This window comes from Aphidius gifuensis, linkage group LG1 (genome assembly GCF_014905175.1).
Source record: "Aphidius gifuensis isolate YNYX2018 linkage group LG1, ASM1490517v1, whole genome shotgun sequence".
NCBI classification, from domain to species: Eukaryota; Metazoa; Arthropoda; class Insecta; order Hymenoptera; family Braconidae; genus Aphidius; species Aphidius gifuensis.
In genome coordinates, this window is record NC_057788.1 from 8,470,699 (window position 1) to 8,490,871 (window position 20,173).

A 20,173-nucleotide genomic window follows, 5' to 3' on the forward strand; every position below is an offset into this window, starting at 1 on the left:
CGATTTTTTATACAACGAAACTCAAGTGTGGGCGAATTACTTGAAGATAAATAAACCATGGGATCTTGATAAAAAAACTGAGCAAATGATATCTCTTGATAATGATTACCCTCAAGCAGTATTGTTTGAATTAAAAAAAAAAATTTTTAAAATCAGAAAACATAAAAGTTCATTTTTAAAAAATTTTCATAATTTATCATCACAAATTAAATGTGACGAGGTTTTAATGACACCACAATATCAATTATTTTTACTTTATAAACAAATTATTTATACAGAAGTTCAAGGATTTGCATCAATGGCATTTTCATATATGTGGAAATATAAAGATAATAGTTCTAATCATGAAGTTAATGAGGTCAAAAATGAAAGAATTAAAAGTATTATTGAGTATACAGAATTGTTTAAAAATGCCATGAAAATGTCTAGAAATTTTATTCGACGGTGTGATGCAAATGATACGGAAAATAAAGACATAGGTAGGTCGACTCATAATGACATTACATGAAATGATATTAATAGTAAAAATACAATACACTGTTTTTTTTTTTTTTTTTTTTTTTATTTCAAGGTAATAAAAATTATGCTTCTTTCAACAATGTGTTCTACACTACTGTACTCGATCAGGACAGTTCTATGCTTTATAGTACTCAAAAGATTATGCTAAATAATTTTTATTTGCATCAATTACATAGAAATTGCCAGCATATTAATTATAATTATGATGGAATTTGTCCTGGCTTATTAATGAATTGTCAAACTGCATTGTCCATTGATTATTGTAAACGGGTAAGTTCAAAAATTTAATTAATAAGATTTTTATATGAAAGTAAAAAAAGAATGAGATATTGTAGAAATATTATTTTTATAAATTTATGTTTATATAGAATAAAGAAGATAAAACAAGTACAAAAAATTATTTTTGGATACAAATCACAGAACGCGAGACGCCAAACAAAAAGAATTTTGGGGATAAAATTCATTCTTGTCAATCAACTCAACTACAGTCGTATGCTGTACAAGGGAGTCATCCATTAACTCCAAGAAGATCTAATTTATATCCAGTTTATTGTGATTGTGTAGATGAAAGTATTCACACTAAAAGCGATTCAATTCGAGCCTTCAGTCTGTTGTGGTCTGAGACGAGTGATAAAATGTTGAGTATACTCACTGCCTCAAGTATATCATATAAATTATTTTATTTTCATTTTTAAATATTATTTGTTTGTTTGTATAGGGTAGCAACTGGTGCACGTTTCGTTGCAAAAGATCGTATGATTCATATTCAACTGAGAGAAGGTAAACTTTTGCCAAATGGAGAAATTGATAAAACAACTGAGAGATGGGTACCACTTCCAACATTTAATTATAGTCATAATTTTCCTGATGTTGCTATTTATGAAAATGGAACACAACTTACATTGAAAGAAAATATTGATTTTGTCTCGATAAGTTACATGTATGCAAGGACCATATGTTTACAAAAATCGAGTATTGACGACAATCATTTATTGACTGGTACGTAGAAAAATTCTAAAAGTGTAAAAAAAAAGAAAAGGGAAACAATTAGACTCTATAAATAATAATAATTCAAATTTTATAGGTATAAGATTCAATTATGAAAGCTTTGATCGTTTGAAACTTGAAGGAAAGTATGTTGGCTTTGATTATCGACATGGAAACTTTACTTCTGGAATGAAATATAAAAAACAACCATGCAGAAATTTGTATTAAAAATTTTAATTATAATTATTAGATATTACCAACAAAATATTTAAATGATTTAATTGAATGTAATTATTAATTTACAAATTTCAGACCTGAATTGATTTTAAATAATCCTGATGATCCACTTAAATTTGAAACACATCCACATGATTCTGAAGAAAATCAATTTATTACTATCAGAGCATCGGACTTGATTAAAGATGCATCACAAACGACAATTCCATTTTTTGATCTTTTAGAAGTTGCACCTGAATTGAGTGTACCAATTACCGGGATTGAACTATTTCACAAGGGACAATTTGATGGTACATCTGGTGGTTATATTTCCCTGAAAATTTATCCAATAAATTTAACTATGTATATGAATCCACCACTGAATCTTGACATTCCTAATATTTTTAATTTAACAATATCTGAATTTGAAAGTCAAAAATAAATATGGAAATATAAATTTATATTGAAAAAATTCATCTTTAAAATATTTTTTTCAGTATTCTCCAATATTGAATGTGAATCGTAATTTAAAAATTAAAAGCAACTAGTTGAAAAATTTATTTTCCGTTGAAGGTACTGTCGCGCTGGACACGACCAGTCTCGGTATCGTCTCATTTTTCAAGACGATACTGAGACGATACCGTGTAGAAAAACGCTGAGACGATATATACCCAGTTTGAAAAACAAAATAAAATATAAAAAATAAATATTCATGATCAGAAAATTCAAATGAAATAAATAAAATTTAAAAAAACAGTGTTGATACTATTTTCAGACAAAACAATAAATAAAATATGATTGATATAATAAAAAAAATAAAGAAACCATCTCAATTTTTAACCATATAGATTATACATGAACGTTTTTATATATTCATTTTTATTATTTTTATTCATCAATATCATTAACAAGTTTTAATTTTTCGGAATGATTTCACATACACGTTACTGATAAAATTAAGACTTATTTAAATTATATATATTCAAATTAAAATAATACTCGAGAATGATTTATATTTTTTACAGATAAAACAAATTTTAAACAAGATGCATGTTTACATATTTAATCCGAAAAAAAACATGTATATTAGTTGAGAGTAGATAAAGTTCGCATTTTTTATTTTATTTTATTACTGTGAAATTACTGCGATTGGGACACGTAATTACTTTAGATGAAGATTATTTTTTACCAGACACATTTTATCAAAGTATATCCTGGATGTCTAGAGTCTTTACAAGACATGTGTTAATTATATAAAAAAAAGTTTCTCAATTCGGGTATATAAATAGCCCCCGAAATTATAATTGTACAATCTTAAATAATTTTTTTCTCAATTGGGTGCTTCGTGTATTAAAATTTAGATAAAAAAAATATTATTTTTTAGTGAATATAATATTTAAAAATGCATGGTAAATATTTATTTGTTGTGTTAATACTACTGGCTATCTCTAAGATTCAACATGCATCATATGTTGAACTTGCACTCGAAACAATTGGCTTTATTAGTAATGCAATAACAATTTATCAGAGTGCAGAACTGAAATTAGCACCAGTTGATCCATTTGCACCGATGAATAAAAGTATCTTTGAATTTTCTGATTCAATAGAAAGCAAACTTGATAGACTCAATTTGCAGATTAGCAATATAGAAATAGAGTTAGGAAGTTATATAGAAGAAAGACAATATTTACAACAGTATGAAAAAATATATCGAAATATTGATAGAATTGCTTTTTTATACAATGAAACTCGAGTGTGGGCAACATACTCGAAGATAAATAAACCATGGGATCTTGGAAGAAAAGTCAATCAAATGATATCTCTTGATAATGATTACCCTCAAACAGTATTGTTTGAATTAAAAAAAATATTTTTTAAAATAAGAAAAAATAAAAATTCATTTTTAAAAAATTTTCTCATATTATCATCACAAAATAAATGTGACGAGGTTTTAATGACACCACAATATCAATTATTTTTACTTTATAAACAAATTATTTATACAGAAGTTCAAGGATTTGCGGCAATGGCATTTTCATATATGTGGAAATATAAAAGTATTAATTCTAATCAGGAAGTAAAAGAGGTCAAAAATGAAAGAATTAAAAGTATTATCCAGTATACAGAGTTGTTTAAAAATGCCATGAAAATTTCTAGAAATTTTATTCGACGGTGTGATGCAAAGTATAAGGAAAATGAAAACATAGGTAGGTCGATGCATAATGACAATCGATGAAATAAAATTAATAGTAAAAATACAATACACTGTTTTTTTTTTTTTTTTTTTTTCAAGGTAATAAAAGTTATGCTTCTTTTAACAATTTGTTCTACACTACTGTACTCGATCGGGACAGTTTTATGCTTTATGGTGTCCAAAAAATAATGCAAAATAATTTTTATTTGTATCAATTACATAAAAACTGCCAGCATATTAATTTTAATCATGATGAAATTTGTCGTGGTTTACTAAGAAATTGTCAGAATGCATTGTCCATTGATTATTGTAAACGGGTAGGTTAAAAAATTTATAAGATTTTTATATGAAAGTAAAAAAAGAATAAGATTGTGGAAATATTATTTCATGTTACAAGGGCAGTGGGAATAATGTGTGAATTTCCAAAGCGTAAGAGGGGTAGTGCGCTTTTTGGAAATTCACACATTATTACCACTGTCCCTAGTAACATAAAATATGGTTCGTTACATGTGCCCAATCAGAGAGCCCGCTCACAACTCATTTGGAGGGGAAACACTCGCCAAGACTCGTGCTTGCCCCTCCAAATTCGTTGAGAGCACACTCTCTGAGTGGGCACTTGTAACGAAATATACTATTTCGAAATTTCATTTATAGAATAAAGAAGATAAAACAAGTACGAAAAATTATTATTGGATAAAAGTCACAGAACGTGAGACAGAAAACCAAATGACTTTTGGTGATAGAGATCATTTTTGCCCATCGTCTCAATCACTGATAAATATTGCAAAAGGAAGTCATCCAATGAATCAAAAAACTTCAACATCATATCCAGTTTATTGCGATTGCATTGATGAAAATATTTACACTAATAACGAAACGATTAGAGCTTTCAGTTTGTTATGGTCCGAGACGAGTGATGAAATGTTGAGTACCTTCAAGAATATTTTGTACATTATTTGTTTTATTTCATTTAAAATATAATTTGTTGGATGATTATTTGTTTGTTTGGATAGGGTTGCAACTGGTGCAAGACTTGTTGCAAAAGATCGTATGATTCATATTCAACTGAGAGAAGCTAAACTTTTGCCATTTGGAGAAATTGATAAAACAACTGAGCGATGGGTACCACTTCCGACATTTAAATATCGTTATAATTTTCCAAAGTGGGCAACTTATCCAAATGGTACGGAGTTTTCATTTGAAGAAAATGTACATTTTGTGCCAATACAATATCTTTTTTCAAAAAATATATGCCTACAAAAAGTGACCTTTGATGGAAAACATTTAATAACTGGTAAATTATAAAACTTGTAAAAAAAAAAAACGATTAATAAGGAAAAAATGATTTTTATTTTTTTTAGGTATTAAATTTAAATATGAGTTTAGTTTCAATATTCAACTTGAAGCAAAATATATTGACTTTGATTATGAACATGGTAATTTTACTTCTGGAAGGAAATATAAAGAACAATCATGTACTCAGCTGTAATATAAAATTTTAATTATCATTATTAGGATATTAGCAACAAAATATTTAAATGATTTAATTGAATGTAATTGTTAATTTACACATTTCAGACCTGAATTGATTTTAAATAATCCTGATGATCCACTTAAATTTAAAACACATCCACATGATTCTAAAGAAAATCAATTTATTTCTATCAGATCATCGGACTTGATTAAAGATGCATCACAAACAACAATTCCATTTTTTGATCTTTTAGAAGTTGCACCTGAATTGAGTGTACCAATTACTGGGATTGAACTATTTCACAAGGGACAATTTGATGGTACATCTGGTGGTTATATTTCCCTGAAAATTTATCCAATAAATTTAACTATGTATATGAATCCACCACTGAATCTTGACATTTCTAATATTTCTAATTTAACAATATCTGAATTTGAAAGTCAAAAATAAATATAAAAATACATTAAATAAATAAAAAATTTCTATTATTTATCAATATTTTTTAACAAGTTTTAATTTTTTGGATTTTTTTTGGATGAAATATTTATCCTCAGAAGAGATCATTACTTTTATTGTATTTAATATTGTTATGATTTCGTTTGGAGTCGAAGTAAGGCATTCCTTGGTTTGGAGGTATTCTTGAAGTATAAATAAACAAACGGAAATAAATTTCACAATTTAAATTGTAATTTAAAAATTAAAAAATATGATTCAATGAAAACTGGTTAAAATATTGTAAAATAATAAAAGAGAGATAAAAAAAATCATCAAATAAAAGATAAATGAATATAAATTTATGATCATTTCGTAATTTTTTTATTTACGTATATGTAATCTTTTCAGTTGAAACTTTTCTAACATGTTTTTAAACATGTTGACATAACATTTGAAAACAATTAAGTAGCTGACACTAGATATGGATCATGTTGTTTTTTATTTTTTTACTACGAAACAAATGATGTTTGAGCCACGTAATTATTTTTCAAAAGACACATCTTCTCGAAGTATTTCGTGGATACCCAAAGTCTTTACAAGGCATGTGTTTATTATCTAAAAAAAAAAAGTCTCTCAATATAGCCTCTGAAAATATAATTGTACAATCTTGAATAATTTTTTTATCAATTGGGTGCTTCGTGTATTAAAATTTGAATAAAAAAAAGATTATTTTTTTGTGAATATAATATTTAAAAATGCATGATAAATATTCATTTGTTGTGTTAACATTACTGGCAATCTCTGGGATTCAACATGCAACATATGTTGAACTTGCACTTGAAACAATTGGCTTTATTAGTAGTGTAACAACAATTTATCAGAGTCCTGAATTAAAATTACCACCAGTTAATACATTTTCACCGATCAAACAAGGTATCTTTGAACTATCTGAGACAATAGAAAACAAACTTGATAGACTCAATTTGCAAGTCGACAATATCGAAATGTATTTAAAAAATTATATAATAACAGAAGAATCTTCAGAACAGTATGAAAAAATATATCGCAATATTGATAGAATTGCTTTTTTATACAATGAAACTCGAATGTGGACAAAATACTTGAAGATGAATAAAACATGGGATCTCGATAGAAAAACTGATCAAATGGTATCTCTTGATAATGATTACCCTCAAGCAGTAATGTTTGAATTGAAAAAACAATTTTTTAAAATCAGAAAAAATAAAAATTCATTTTTAAAAAATTTTCTTATATTATCATCACAAAATAAATGTGACGAGGTTTTAATGACACCACAATATCAATTATATTCACTCTATAAACAAATTATTTATACAGAAGTTCAAGGATTTGCAGCAATGGCATTTTCATATATGTGGAAATATAAAAATATTAGTTCTAATCAGGAAGTAAAAGAGGTCAAAAATGAAAGAATGAAAAGTATTATTGAGTATACAGAATTGTTTAAAAATGCCATGAAAATGTCTAGAAATTTTATTCGACGGTGTGATGCAAAGTATAAGAAAAATGAAAACACAGGTAGGTCGATGCATAATGACAATAGATGAAATAAAATTAATAGTAGAAATACATTATATACTGGTTTTTTTTTTTTTTTTTCAAGATAAAACTTATGCTTCTTTTAACAATGTGTTTTTCACTACTGTGCTTGATCAGGAAAGTTTTATGCTTTATGGTGTCCAAAAAATAATGCAAGATAATTTTTATTTGTATCAATTACATAAAAATTGCCGGCATACTAATTTCAATCATGATGAAATTTGTCGTGGTTTACTAAGAAATTGTCAAAGTGCATTGTCCATTGATTATTGTAAACGGGTAGGTTAAAAGTTTAATTTATAAGATTTTTATATGAAAGTAAAAAAAGAATGCGAGATTGTGGAAATATAATTTTTCGAAATTTCATCTACAGAATAAAGAAGATAAAACAAGTACGAAAAATTATTATTGGATAAAAGTCACAGAACGTGAGACAGAAAACCAAATGACTTTTGGTGATGGAAATCATTTTTGTCCATCGTCTCAATCACTGACAAATATTGTACGAGGGGGTTATCCAATGAATCCAAAAATTTCGATATCATATCCAGTTTATTGCGATTGCATTGATGAAAATATTTACACTGATAACAAAACGATTAGAGCTTTCAGTTTGTTATGGTCCGAGACGAGTGATGAAATGTTGAGTACCTTCAAGAATATTTTGTACATTATTTGTTTTATTTCATTTAAAATATAATTTGTTGGATGATTATTTGTTTGTTTGGATAGGGTTGCAACTGGTGCAAGACTTGTTGCAAAAGATCGTATGATTCATATTCAACTGAGAGAAGCTAAACTTTTGCCATTTGGAGAAATTGATAAAACAACTGAGCGATGGGTACCACTTCCGACATTTAAATATCGTTATAATTTTCCAAAGTGGGCAACTTATCCAAATGGCACGGAATTTTCATTTGAAGAAAATGTACATTTTGTGCCAATACAATATCTTTTTTCAAAAAATATATGCTTACAAAAAGTTACCTTCGATGGAAAACATTTAATAACTGGTAAATTATAAAACTTGTAAAAAGAAAAAACAATTAATAAGGAAAAAATGATTTTTATTTTTTTTAGGTATTAAATTTAAATATGAGTTTAGTTTCAATATTCAACTTGAAGCAAAATATATTGACTTTGATTATGAACATGGAAATTTTACTTCTGGAAGGAAATATAAAGAACAATCATGTACTCAGCTGTAATATAAAATTCAAATTATCATTATTAGGATATTAGCAACAAAATATTTAAATGATTTAATTGAATATAATTATTAATTTACAAATTTCAGACCTGAATTGATTTTAAATAATCCTGATGATCCACTTAAATTTGAAACACATCCACATGATTCTGAAGAAAATCAATTTATTTCTATCAGATCATCAGACTTGATTAAAGATGCATCACAAACAACAATTCCATTTTTTGATCTTTTAGAAGTTGCACCTGAAATTAGTGTACCAATTTCGGGGATTGAGCTATTTCACAAGGGACAATTTGATGGTACATCTGGTGGTTATATTTCCCTGAAAATTTATCCAATAAATTTAACTATGTATATGAATCCACCACTGAATCCTGACATTTCTAATATTTTAAATTTAACAATATCTGAATTTGAAAGTCAAAAATAAATATGGAAATACAAACCAATTATAAAAATTACTGTTATAGTTACATTATTAAATTCAGAAAGTTCATCTACAAAATTAACACAATAAATGCTACCTTGTAAATAAATTATAAGTTAATATAATTTATAACTAAAAACCAAAATACAATTTTTATTGTTTGTAAATTTTTCCAACATTTTTTTCAACAACCATCAAGCTGTTTTAAATAAATGTGGCCATTATTTATTTTATGAAAAAATTATTATACTTGGTAATTTAAATTAACACTTGATTTACCAGTACATGTACTGATAAGTGATAACACTGCTAGTATTAATAAGTATCAATCATTTTAATTTAAAATGAATTAATTACTTGTTACTGCGTTAAACTAAAGTAGTCATTTTAAAAATAAATACCATGATTAAATCAACACCAACAATATTAATTTTTGTCTCTAATAATTTCAGTTGTAATTTCGTAAATCGTAATGGTGTGAGTCGTAAAGTCAGGGTACCATGTCTTTGCAATCCATGTCATTTCGATTCACGACATTACGATTTACGACATTACGACGAATAATTGCTTATTTGCTGTTTAGTTGTATAATTTCAGTTATATATAATTAAAGTTGTATAATTAAGTTTTATATTACCAGTTTACATTGTAATTTAAAGCTACTACTATTTAAAAAAAAAGATCAAATTTTTATTTTCACCAGTTGTTTCAGCATTCATTGACAATTGGCAATCAGAAATTTGGTGTCATATACAATCTTGTTCAAAACTATAACTTGAAATATATTTATGTTATTATTTTTATTTTTTATTTTTGTTTACTAACCTTTTGTATGATCATTATTATGTTTATTTTTTTTCTTAAATTAAAACTTCATTTTTTTTAATTAAATTTTCTTTATTATTTGTAATGAATATCTCTGGTGGAAATATTTCTCCGACTTTATCAAACTTTCTTCAACTTTTCTCCGCCATTTTTCGAATCATGGCTCATTTTCGTAACAAGTCGGAGAAGTTCCAAGAAAAAAATACCACTTCATTGATAAATCAACATCAATAATCTCAATTTTTCTCGAAAAAAACTTTAAAATTAATTTAAAAAAACTTAACTATTAAAAAAAAATTAAATACATCATTTTTTGGTCTATGTAATTTTAAGAATTTATATACTCTTTTTTTACAAAATAATATACAATCAACACATTTATTTTAATTATACAAAAAAAAAAAAAGTTAAAAATAATATAATTGAAAAATTTCTATTTAAAAAATAAATAAATAATTTTTTGCTCGACAAAAAAAAAAAAAAAAAAGATACTTTTTTTAATTTTTATTTACATGACAATAGTTGAAATTATAAATAATAATTTTTTTTTTAAATATTGAATAATAGTTTAATATATTTATTGATATAATTTTTATGAAAATATTTTTAGCAAAAAAAAAATATAGAAAATGTACAAAACATTTATATGAAAAAAAAAAAAAAAACTATTTATTCAGTCTTCAACTATTTGAGCAAAAATTCTTGTAATTAATAATTTAATTAGTCAATTATTATGAATGACATTTGAAGTATGTTTTTTTCTCTAACAATCGGACAAAATTTTGATTAAATTTAAATAATATTTCATCTAAAAAAAATATATATTATATATTTTATTTAAAAAAAAAAAAAACATTAATTTGCTGACTTTTATTTGACAATTGTAATAATTATTAATAACAATCCATTGAATTTATTTATTTATTGAAAAATAAACAAACAAACTATACAAATTAATTTCTTTTTTTTTTTTAATTATTATTTACAATTTTCCGTATAGTTTGTTTATAATTTTCCAGCTTAAAAGAAATTATATGAAAAAAAAAAAATTATAAAATATTCTATAATTAGATCAACAATGGAACGTAACAATAAATACCTTCGATGGATTTTACGATTGATTTTAAACAATTAAAAAAATTGAAAATACAAAAAACTATTTAAAATAAAAAAAGCTACTGACATTTTAAATGACGAAAAAAAAAAAAAAAGATACTGACAAATATTAATTGCTCTAGTACGAAATGAAATTTTTATGTATATTTATCATCGTGAAATTTTTCTGAACGATCTTTAAAAATAATTGGTACTGGACCTTTTGGTGCAATAATAAATTCAAATTGTAATTCGAGTTCTTTAACAGCTACAATTTCAAACTCTCGAATAATCTGTAAATAAAATATTAAAGATTAAATAAAAATATAAAACAAAATTGCAAAGACATCATTTAATTTCTTGTTAATGATTATTAATTATTATTCGAAAAATTAATTTAATATTATTGTTTTAATTAAATTTAATTGATTTATATATTTACTTTGGCAACGATGAGTTGTAGTGCCTGTTCAACAAAACGTTTACCAGGGCATATTCTGCGACCAGCGCCAAATGGTGCCACCAACAATGGTGAATGTGGTAATAATGGTTTAATCCAACGATCAGGCATCCACTCATTTGCATTATAAAAATTATCATCATTTAAACCAGCTATCCATGTGTGTAACAATACAACAGTCTGTAATTGTAAAAAAATATTTTCATTAATATAAACAAGTGGTTTTTAATTTTTAAATAAATTATAAACATACTCCTTCTTCTAATTGATATCCAGATAGTTCAATTGGTGCATCAAGAAGCCGAGCAATACATGGAGCTGTTGGAACCATTCTAAAATTAATTAAAATCATTTTTTTTTAATATTTTATAATTTCTTTTTAATTTTTTTTTTCATTCATTTACCTAAAACCTTCTGTAATACATGCTCTTAAATATTTTGCACCTCTAAGATTTTCAGCAACAAGATCACATCCTTCTGGTGCAAGATTAATAACTTCATCATAAAGTTTTTTTTGAATTTCTTTATCTGTTCCAATTAGATGAAATAAAAATACAAGTGTATTACCCAACTGAAATTAAATAAATAATTTATGTTAACAAATTGTTTATATTAATTATAAATTTAATAATTATTTTTTTGTTTTTTTCTTTGTTAAATAAATCATTGTGCATGTTCAAAATAACAAGTGTCACCTTTGAAAATTCCTCACCGTGTGTATTCCAGCAGCAATAAAATCAACAATTCCAGCTTTTTTATCATTCATGTCTAATGTTTTTTCTCTGAGTATTGATTGAAATACAGCTTCAATTGGTTCATCTTTAGCATCTTCTTTTTGTTGATCAATTGTCTCTTCCAACAATTCCGATACTAAACTATTAAAAATACAAAATAAAAATTATTAATAAATATAAAATACAATTTTTTTTTCTTTAGTAAATGATAATTACTCATAAATTTCTTCTTCACTTTTTATAAATTTTTTCCATACTGTTGTTGGTAAATATTTCCATATTGGTAGACCATAAAATGCATCACGTGATGCTGTAAAATGTATTCTAACAGCTTCAGCAAGTTTATAAGTAAATGAACTTGTTGATGGTTTTAAAAAACCAAGATATCTTCCCAATATTAATGTACATGTACCTTAAATAATTAATTAATTTTAATTGATTTTTTGTTTATTTAAATATTACTATATCACTTACTTTCTAATCCCATTCTATATGCAAGTCTTTCAAAAGCCATAACACAACCATCATTTCTTTTTCTTTTAATTAAACTTATAAATTCATCAGCAACATGATTTAATGATGGAAAAAATCCCATAACTGTTTTAACATTTATTAAACCTGGTGTTAATGCATCACGTAATTGTTGCCATTCATCACCTTGTCTGTAATCGAAATAATCAATAATTAAATTTAAAGCATATATGTAATAATATCAAGAAAATAGTAATTATTAAATTGTTATTTAATTTTTAGTAACTTACACATTGACTAGACCTGTATGTGTGTATCTATCTTTACGTGAATTTCGATATTGTACAACAATTTCAGATGGTGGACGAGTTGGCTGACGTGAATTACATTTTAATAATTTTTCAATATCACAACGTGAAAATACAGATATCACTGGTATATTTCCAAATGCTTCTTCTTTGCATAATGAACCATAACGAATATTCAGGTCTGTTCTTAAATCAAGTATTAACAACGAGTCAGTTGATAAATTAATTTTAATTTTATTTAATATTTTGTTTCGATAAAAAATTGAATAGAAAAAACATTATATTAGTAATTTTATATTGTCTAGATTATCTTGTTAATTTTTTAGTTAATTTATTGTTATTTTTAATAATAAATAATGATTATTTTAAGTATTTTTTTTATTACCTTTATATGCATCATGAATTTTGTCCATTCTGTATTTTCCAAACCATGAAAATATCCATTTTGTTCCAAATAATGGCAATGAAATTGGACCAGGAATATCACGAATTGTTAATTTTTTTTTATTTATTTTATCACCTTTCATCACTGAAATAAATATATTTTTTTAATTAATTTTAATTTTATTTTATACATATAAAATCTGTATGTTTTTTTATCAATTTATTTTCTTTTTGATACGCATTTAAAATTTTTTTTATCTTAAAATAATAATCAAAATAATTTAATTTATATTCACAGATATTTATAGAAAGATCTTATCAATTGTTTGTAGGATCATTAAACTTTTATCAAAAAAAAAAATAATATATATATTTTATAAAATTTAAAATTCATACTGAAATTTTATGCTAATGTGTTTTTAAAAATTTCCTAAAAACAAAACATGTTTACTGTTATCTGAATAAACAGGTTTTATTATTTTTTTTTATCATAAATATGAAGCAAAAAATATTACCCTTTTTTTTTGTTCTAAAATTAATAAAACATCATTAGTAAATTTTGAAATTAAAAAATTATTATTATAACTTTATTCTACTAATTATTTTTTATTATTTTTATGAACTTTGATCATCATAATGTTATCATTTAGATCATCAACATTCCAACAATATTATTTTCTTAGAAAAATTTATTTCTAACAAAAGATTTCATTATTTTAGCGCTAAAAAAAAAATAATAATAAATCTAATTTATATTCAATTTTAAAATATTTTTATTAATCATTTTCATTGTTTATAAATAATTATGAAAAATAAATTAAAAATTACACAAAGTCAGCAGTGTGTTATTTACTATCTCCCAAGTTCGGGAATTATCTTGTCATAAAAATAAACATGACAATTGATAAAATAATAAATAAAACACTTGACTTTTCATACTCGGAATAATAAAAATAAGATAAATGAAAATTACACTGTTATCTAATAATTATTATTTATAGAATAATAATTTTTTTTACTTACAAAACCACCATGGAGGTCTGTAGTTTGTTGGAATAACAATAATTGACAAAACAGTTGTTACAATTGCACCAATCCAATATTCTAATTTCGACATTTTTAATACTCATATATTTAAATTATAAATTTATCTCATCTATATATCCACCTGTAATCAAAATTAAAAATTAATAATACACAAATTAATTTCACAATTATTATCACATAGTTATATCATTTTAATATTTTTTTTTTTTTTGTCATTTAAATCACTAAAAAAATATATTTATTTTATGCAAAACTACTTGCTATTTATATTTGACATAATCATTTTTAAATTTATTATCAATATTTGCTCCATTTACATTGAATTCAATAAATAAAAAAAAAAAAAAAAACGTTTCTATTATTCAAGTTTTTCTTTTTGTTGAATAAAGTGTATGTATTTATTTTTTTTTATTCTTATTTTTTTATTTTTCTTTTTATGTAAATTGATATTGTGGTTTGAATTTTCTTTTTACAATAAATTTTTCCTGTATATTTATCTTTGAAAATATGAAAAAAAATTCTAAAGGAATGAGAAGAAATTTTTGTAAAATATTTTATATATTTTTCTTTGATGGATATATAAAATTCCAATGATAAACGTTTAAAATGTATCTTGGTAAACCACAACTGAAACGTATATTATTTATTTATTTATTTATTATTATTGTTCCGCAAGTTGAAGGTCAAGAACCGTGAACGGAAATGAATAAATTGATAATTAATCTAAATCCTCAACTAAACTTCCGCGCATTTTTTCCCCATGAAATTGCAAAAGCATCAAGTAAAAATAATAGAAAATTATAAAAAAATTAAAAAACTATCTAATTAAACAATAGAATAATAAATAATAAAACTATTTCGATTTTTTATAAATAAATTTAAGAAAAAATAGGCTAAAAAGTCAATTTATTTTTGTTACTTTACTCTTATTTTTTTCTTTTTATTCATTCATTATTGTTGTTAAAATAGATATGGTTATTATCTAATGATAAATAATATTTACAAATGTATATTTACGCCATATGTGATAAGAAAAAAAAAAAAAAAAATTATGTTAAGGTCGTGTAAATTCACCATGAATAAATAAAAAATATTTACTCAGTCAAGGCTATAATAGTTTTTAATGATAATATAATGAAAAATATATATTAAAGGTAAAAATTAATTTGATTGATATTCATTGAATTTAATATTTATTTAGTTCATGAATCACCAATTAAAAAAATATAAAATAAATTGACAAAAGTGAAAGGTTCAAGCTTAATTAATCCATATTGCATAAATCAATTAATTTCAAGGTTTTTAATTTTTAAAAAATAATTTAAATGTTATTTTTACATTAGAAATATTTATAATATAAAAAAAAGCTCTAATTATTTGATAAATTGTATGTATTTTATATTGTATTTTAAAAAATAATTGTGAAATTTATATATGAAAAAAAATTAAATAGAAAATAAAAAAATTAAATAATAAAAATAAGTCAATTGTTATCACCTTGAAGCAAATTGGATTGAAATGATCCATCTCAGACACAATAAGAGAAAATAAAGAAAATAAAAGCAGCTAAAAAGAAATAAAATAAAAAAAAATATTTGAAAAAAAAACAGAGCAAATTGGTAATGTCGGTTAAGAGAACAGGTCTCTGTGTGTTTTTTTAAATGACAATATACATGTACGTATATAAAAATACATACACATGTTATATATAATTGTAAAAATAAATAAAAAACGTGGGTTCAGATACATACTGTATATATAAAGAAAAATTGTGATTAAATGCAGTAAGTATAATGTAACTCGTCATGGGTCAATTAAGATATTCAATAACATATCAAGGACACAATGCAAATACTAACCACCTCAACAATCATCAAAAATACACAATGCTATATTTATTATACAATGTTAATTTTTTTTATTAGCCATTTGTATATATAAAATTGCTTGCTATTATTATTGATACAATTTTTTTTATTTCGAAAATATAAAATTTTTTTAATTCGAAAAGACAAATTTTTTTTACTCCAAAAATGGTATGTTCTTTTTTTCAATATTAGTTTGTTATTTAAATATAAAAAATATACTATTTTTAATGGTAAAACAAATGTTTTTAATTATTTAAAAAATATTAATAAATGTAAATTCAATTTTTAAGTTTAAAAAAAATATTAAATAAAAATATAGAATTTTCAAGTATTTTTTATGTTTTTTAATTATTGCAATTATTGTTATTATTTGTAATAATAAAAATAGAGAAAATATGGTTTTTTTAAATTGTAAAATAAATGTTTTAGTAAACAATTATAATTGTTTATAATATTTAAATAAATAAATCAAATTTTTAAACTTTAAAAATGAAAAAAAATTACAATTTTAAGGGTTTTTTTTTCTAGTTTTAATTATTTATAATAATAATAAAAGATTGGTACTATTTTTAATTGACAAACAAATGTTTTTATAGATAATTAAATTTCTAGGAAAAAAAATAATTAAATAATTGTTTAAATATAATAACAATAAACAATTTTTAACTCAAAAAAAATTTTTACTTCAAAAAAAAATTTGTTTCAAACTTCAGAATAAATTATAAAATTAATAAATAATTAAAATGTATATATTGATAATAATAATTATTATTATATTAGACTCAAATAATCAACAAATAAACGAAAAATTTAAGCGGGAAAATCAATAACACAAAAAATTTCTCCAAAGATTCGAAAAAATTATGATAAAAAAATTTCGAAAATTCCCAATAACTCTGTCTTAAAAATTTGCAAACAAAACCCAATGAAAAAATTTATTATTTTATACACAGGTGAAAAAAAAGCGAATATAATTTTCATCACAACAAAATGTCACTGTATTTTAAAAAATAGTTGAGATAGGACAAGAAATAAAATTAAAAAAGGGCGAAACCAAAATATTATATAAAAAGAATTTAAAAATATAAAAAAAAAAAAAGAAGCCACCAGTGAAAATAAGAATAAAGTGGATGAAAAAAATAAATATAAATAAATAAAGTATGGCTTTTGAATGTTCTGGACAAAGAAATAAAACGAAGCCCAAGGAATCAAAAAGAAAAAAAAAAAAAAAAAAAAAAGATGAGAAGGTGCGAGAGTGTGGTAACAGGATGAACGCGTATGGATGGTAGATGGATATGTATTATTTATTTATCATTTTTTTTTTTTTTTTTTCAAATAAACTGCTGGTGCAAAGGAAGAGGAAGCAAAAAAAAAAAAACCATCAGGGAGAGACTATGTAAAGGGCAAAAGAATGACGAGGGTGAGAGTTGAGAACCAATAAAAAAGAAAAAAAAAGTACAAAATTTCTACCTACCTTATATTCACAACTTCTTCAGTATCTTTTATTTTGTATTTATTATTTTTTCCTTAATAATAATATAAATAATAAATACAATTATTTAATAAAAATACCACGTATGTATATCACTGCAATAATATTTTTTTTTGTATTTAAACTTTGGTAGAAAATTATTTTTAAAATTCACAAAAAGAAAAACAATTACACTGAGCAAAAAAAAAAAAAAAAATTTAATAATAATATATAAATAATAATAACACACAGCTAATAATAATTTGACTAATTTTTTTTTTTTTTTAAATTTAAAAATAAGGGAGTTTATGGGATAATTGAAAATATATTTTAAATAGAGAAGAAAGTTTCGATTTCGACGTGACGTCTGACTCCGCAGACCGGAGACAAACTCAACTCTGTTATCTACGTTCTTTCTGTTTACATGTACATTCGGTTTTGACTTGTAATATTATGAGAGTAGGGATAAAGAATATATGGTGGGAAAGAATGATGATTAAATAAAGAACAAATATATATAAATTGTGAATAATAAACAAGGATAAGTTAAAATAACAAGTGGGATGTTAATCGAAACTTGGAGGGAGAATTTTTCTATCATTGGTCAACACGTGAGTTAATTATTTATTTATTTGATTTTAATAATAGGAAGAATTTTTATATTGTTTATTAATTTATTTTTTAATTTATCAAATTATATGATCGTTATTGAATTATTGAGTTAGAAATATAATTCGAAATTTTAGACTGACAGGTGTTTTTTTTTCGTTTTGAATAAATTATTTATATAAATAGCCTTTTTTTTTATTATTTATCATTATTTATACAAAATTATATATTTATTTAACAATACATTTGACGAATTGAAATAATTTAATTTATTTTTTTATAAATAAATACGTAGAAATAATTTTTTTCTAATACTTAACTGACAAGTGTATTTTTTTTCTATTGGAGTAATTTTATTACTAACTGTTACTATTGTTAATAACTAATTAAAAAATAGACATAATTTCGAAATAAAATTTTTATTAAATTGTTTAACAATTTCTATCTTTATATTGTTTATAAAAATTATTTTAAAAAAATTTTAAATATATTCTAACGATGAATGAAAAAAAATTAAAAACAAATTAATAATTTAATTTATTGACTAAAAATAAATTTTATATTAATAATAATTAATAAATTAAAAATTCATTAAATTTTTAATTTTTAAATTAATTTTTTTATGCAAATAATTTACAGTAGCTAATTTTAATCAATAATTTTATATTAAATTTTTACGTTTTATTTTTAAAAAATTTTTTTGTTTATATTTTTAAATGTTTATTTATATAAAAGTAGTTTGCCCACGTTGTCTACTTTACTGATGACGTATTATCAAGATTTTTCATGTAATTTATTTATTTTTATTATACAATATATATTAAAACGAGTTTCAATCGACAACACATAATTCTATATACTCGATTAAACCGCTTGTATATATCAACTTGATATATTATTCTCCCTTTTACTTCCTCTTTTATTTATTATTTATTTATATTTTTTTTTTCTTCAAGCATACCATCGTCTTATGTACATTTTTATAATTTTTTTTTTTTATAATCATTAAAGGTTTATCTTTCTTTCCTTTTATCCCCTATCATTTTTACTATCTATTGAATTAAAAATAAATATTTATTGCTTTTAACACCCTTGCCATCTTTTTCAATATCTAATCTTTATCCTTGAGCTATTATAATCCGGTTGATCCTCTTTTCCATATTTTTTATTCATTAAAACTCTCATTAAATTTTTTTTTTTGATTATTTATAAATTTTTCATTCATTTTTTTCTAGTTCAATATGAGCCAGTGATTTTTCTTGGCAATGGCAATTTTTTTTATCAATGCAAAAGACAGTCTTGATTTTTTTTTTTACAGTTAGATAGTTGTTTTTTTTTTTTTCAATGCCTTGGCACACGTGTTACGTCTTAGTAATATAAAAAAAAAAATTTCAAAGCCAAGTTACTCAGGTGATTTTGAACGTGACATAATTGTTTCTGTTTTTTTTTTTTTTTTTCGTTGAGTCAATCACCTGTTCAATTAGAAAAATTTATTTTTAATAAAATATTATAATAATAATAAATTTATGAATTCTTAAATAATATAAATTATGCAAATAAATAGTGTTTAATTTTTTGGATGAAAAAAAAATATATTCTGTTGAGAATGGTAAAATAATAATGATAAAAAGAATGTGACACATGAAAAGTTGAAAAATAAATTCAAGTGTGTTCTTTGAAATTTATTTTTGGCTTTGAATAATAAAATAAAATAATAAAAAAATAAAAAGAAAAAAAAGACACGTTGTAAGAAACGAACTTGGTTTTTTTTTTTTTTTAACTTTTTTAGTTTGCAAATGAAAAAAAAAGAAGATGAATAAAAAAAAATTTAAACGAAAAAATCCAGGAAGCAATT

The 20,173-nt window shown here is 23.1% G+C and overlaps 2 protein-coding genes across 2 annotated transcripts; one reads left to right on the top strand and one right to left on the bottom strand.

Annotated features, from left to right (window-relative positions):
* Positions 1-7,992: 7,992 nt before the first annotated feature.
* Positions 7,993-9,049, top strand: LOC122847936. Its single transcript, XM_044145794.1, has 3 exons — positions 7,993-8,048; positions 8,139-8,419; positions 8,772-9,049. Coding segments are annotated over exons 1-3 (561 nt in total). The 5' UTR covers positions 7,993-8,046.
* Positions 9,050-10,180: 1,131 nt separating this feature from the next.
* Positions 10,181-18,307, bottom strand: LOC122847608 (ecdysone 20-monooxygenase). Its single transcript, XM_044145406.1, has 11 exons — positions 17,713-18,307; positions 14,347-14,491; positions 13,325-13,468; positions 12,922-13,120; positions 12,635-12,822; positions 12,377-12,572; positions 12,139-12,301; positions 11,831-11,997; positions 11,680-11,758; positions 11,409-11,606; positions 10,181-11,259 (listed from the first exon to the last, which is right to left on the bottom strand). The coding sequence occupies exons 2-11, from the start codon at positions 14,438-14,440 to the stop codon at positions 11,125-11,127; spliced, it is 1,563 nt and encodes a 520-aa protein (XP_044001341.1). The 5' UTR covers positions 14,441-14,491; positions 17,713-18,307; the 3' UTR covers positions 10,181-11,124.
* Positions 18,308-20,173: the final 1,866 nt, after the last annotated feature.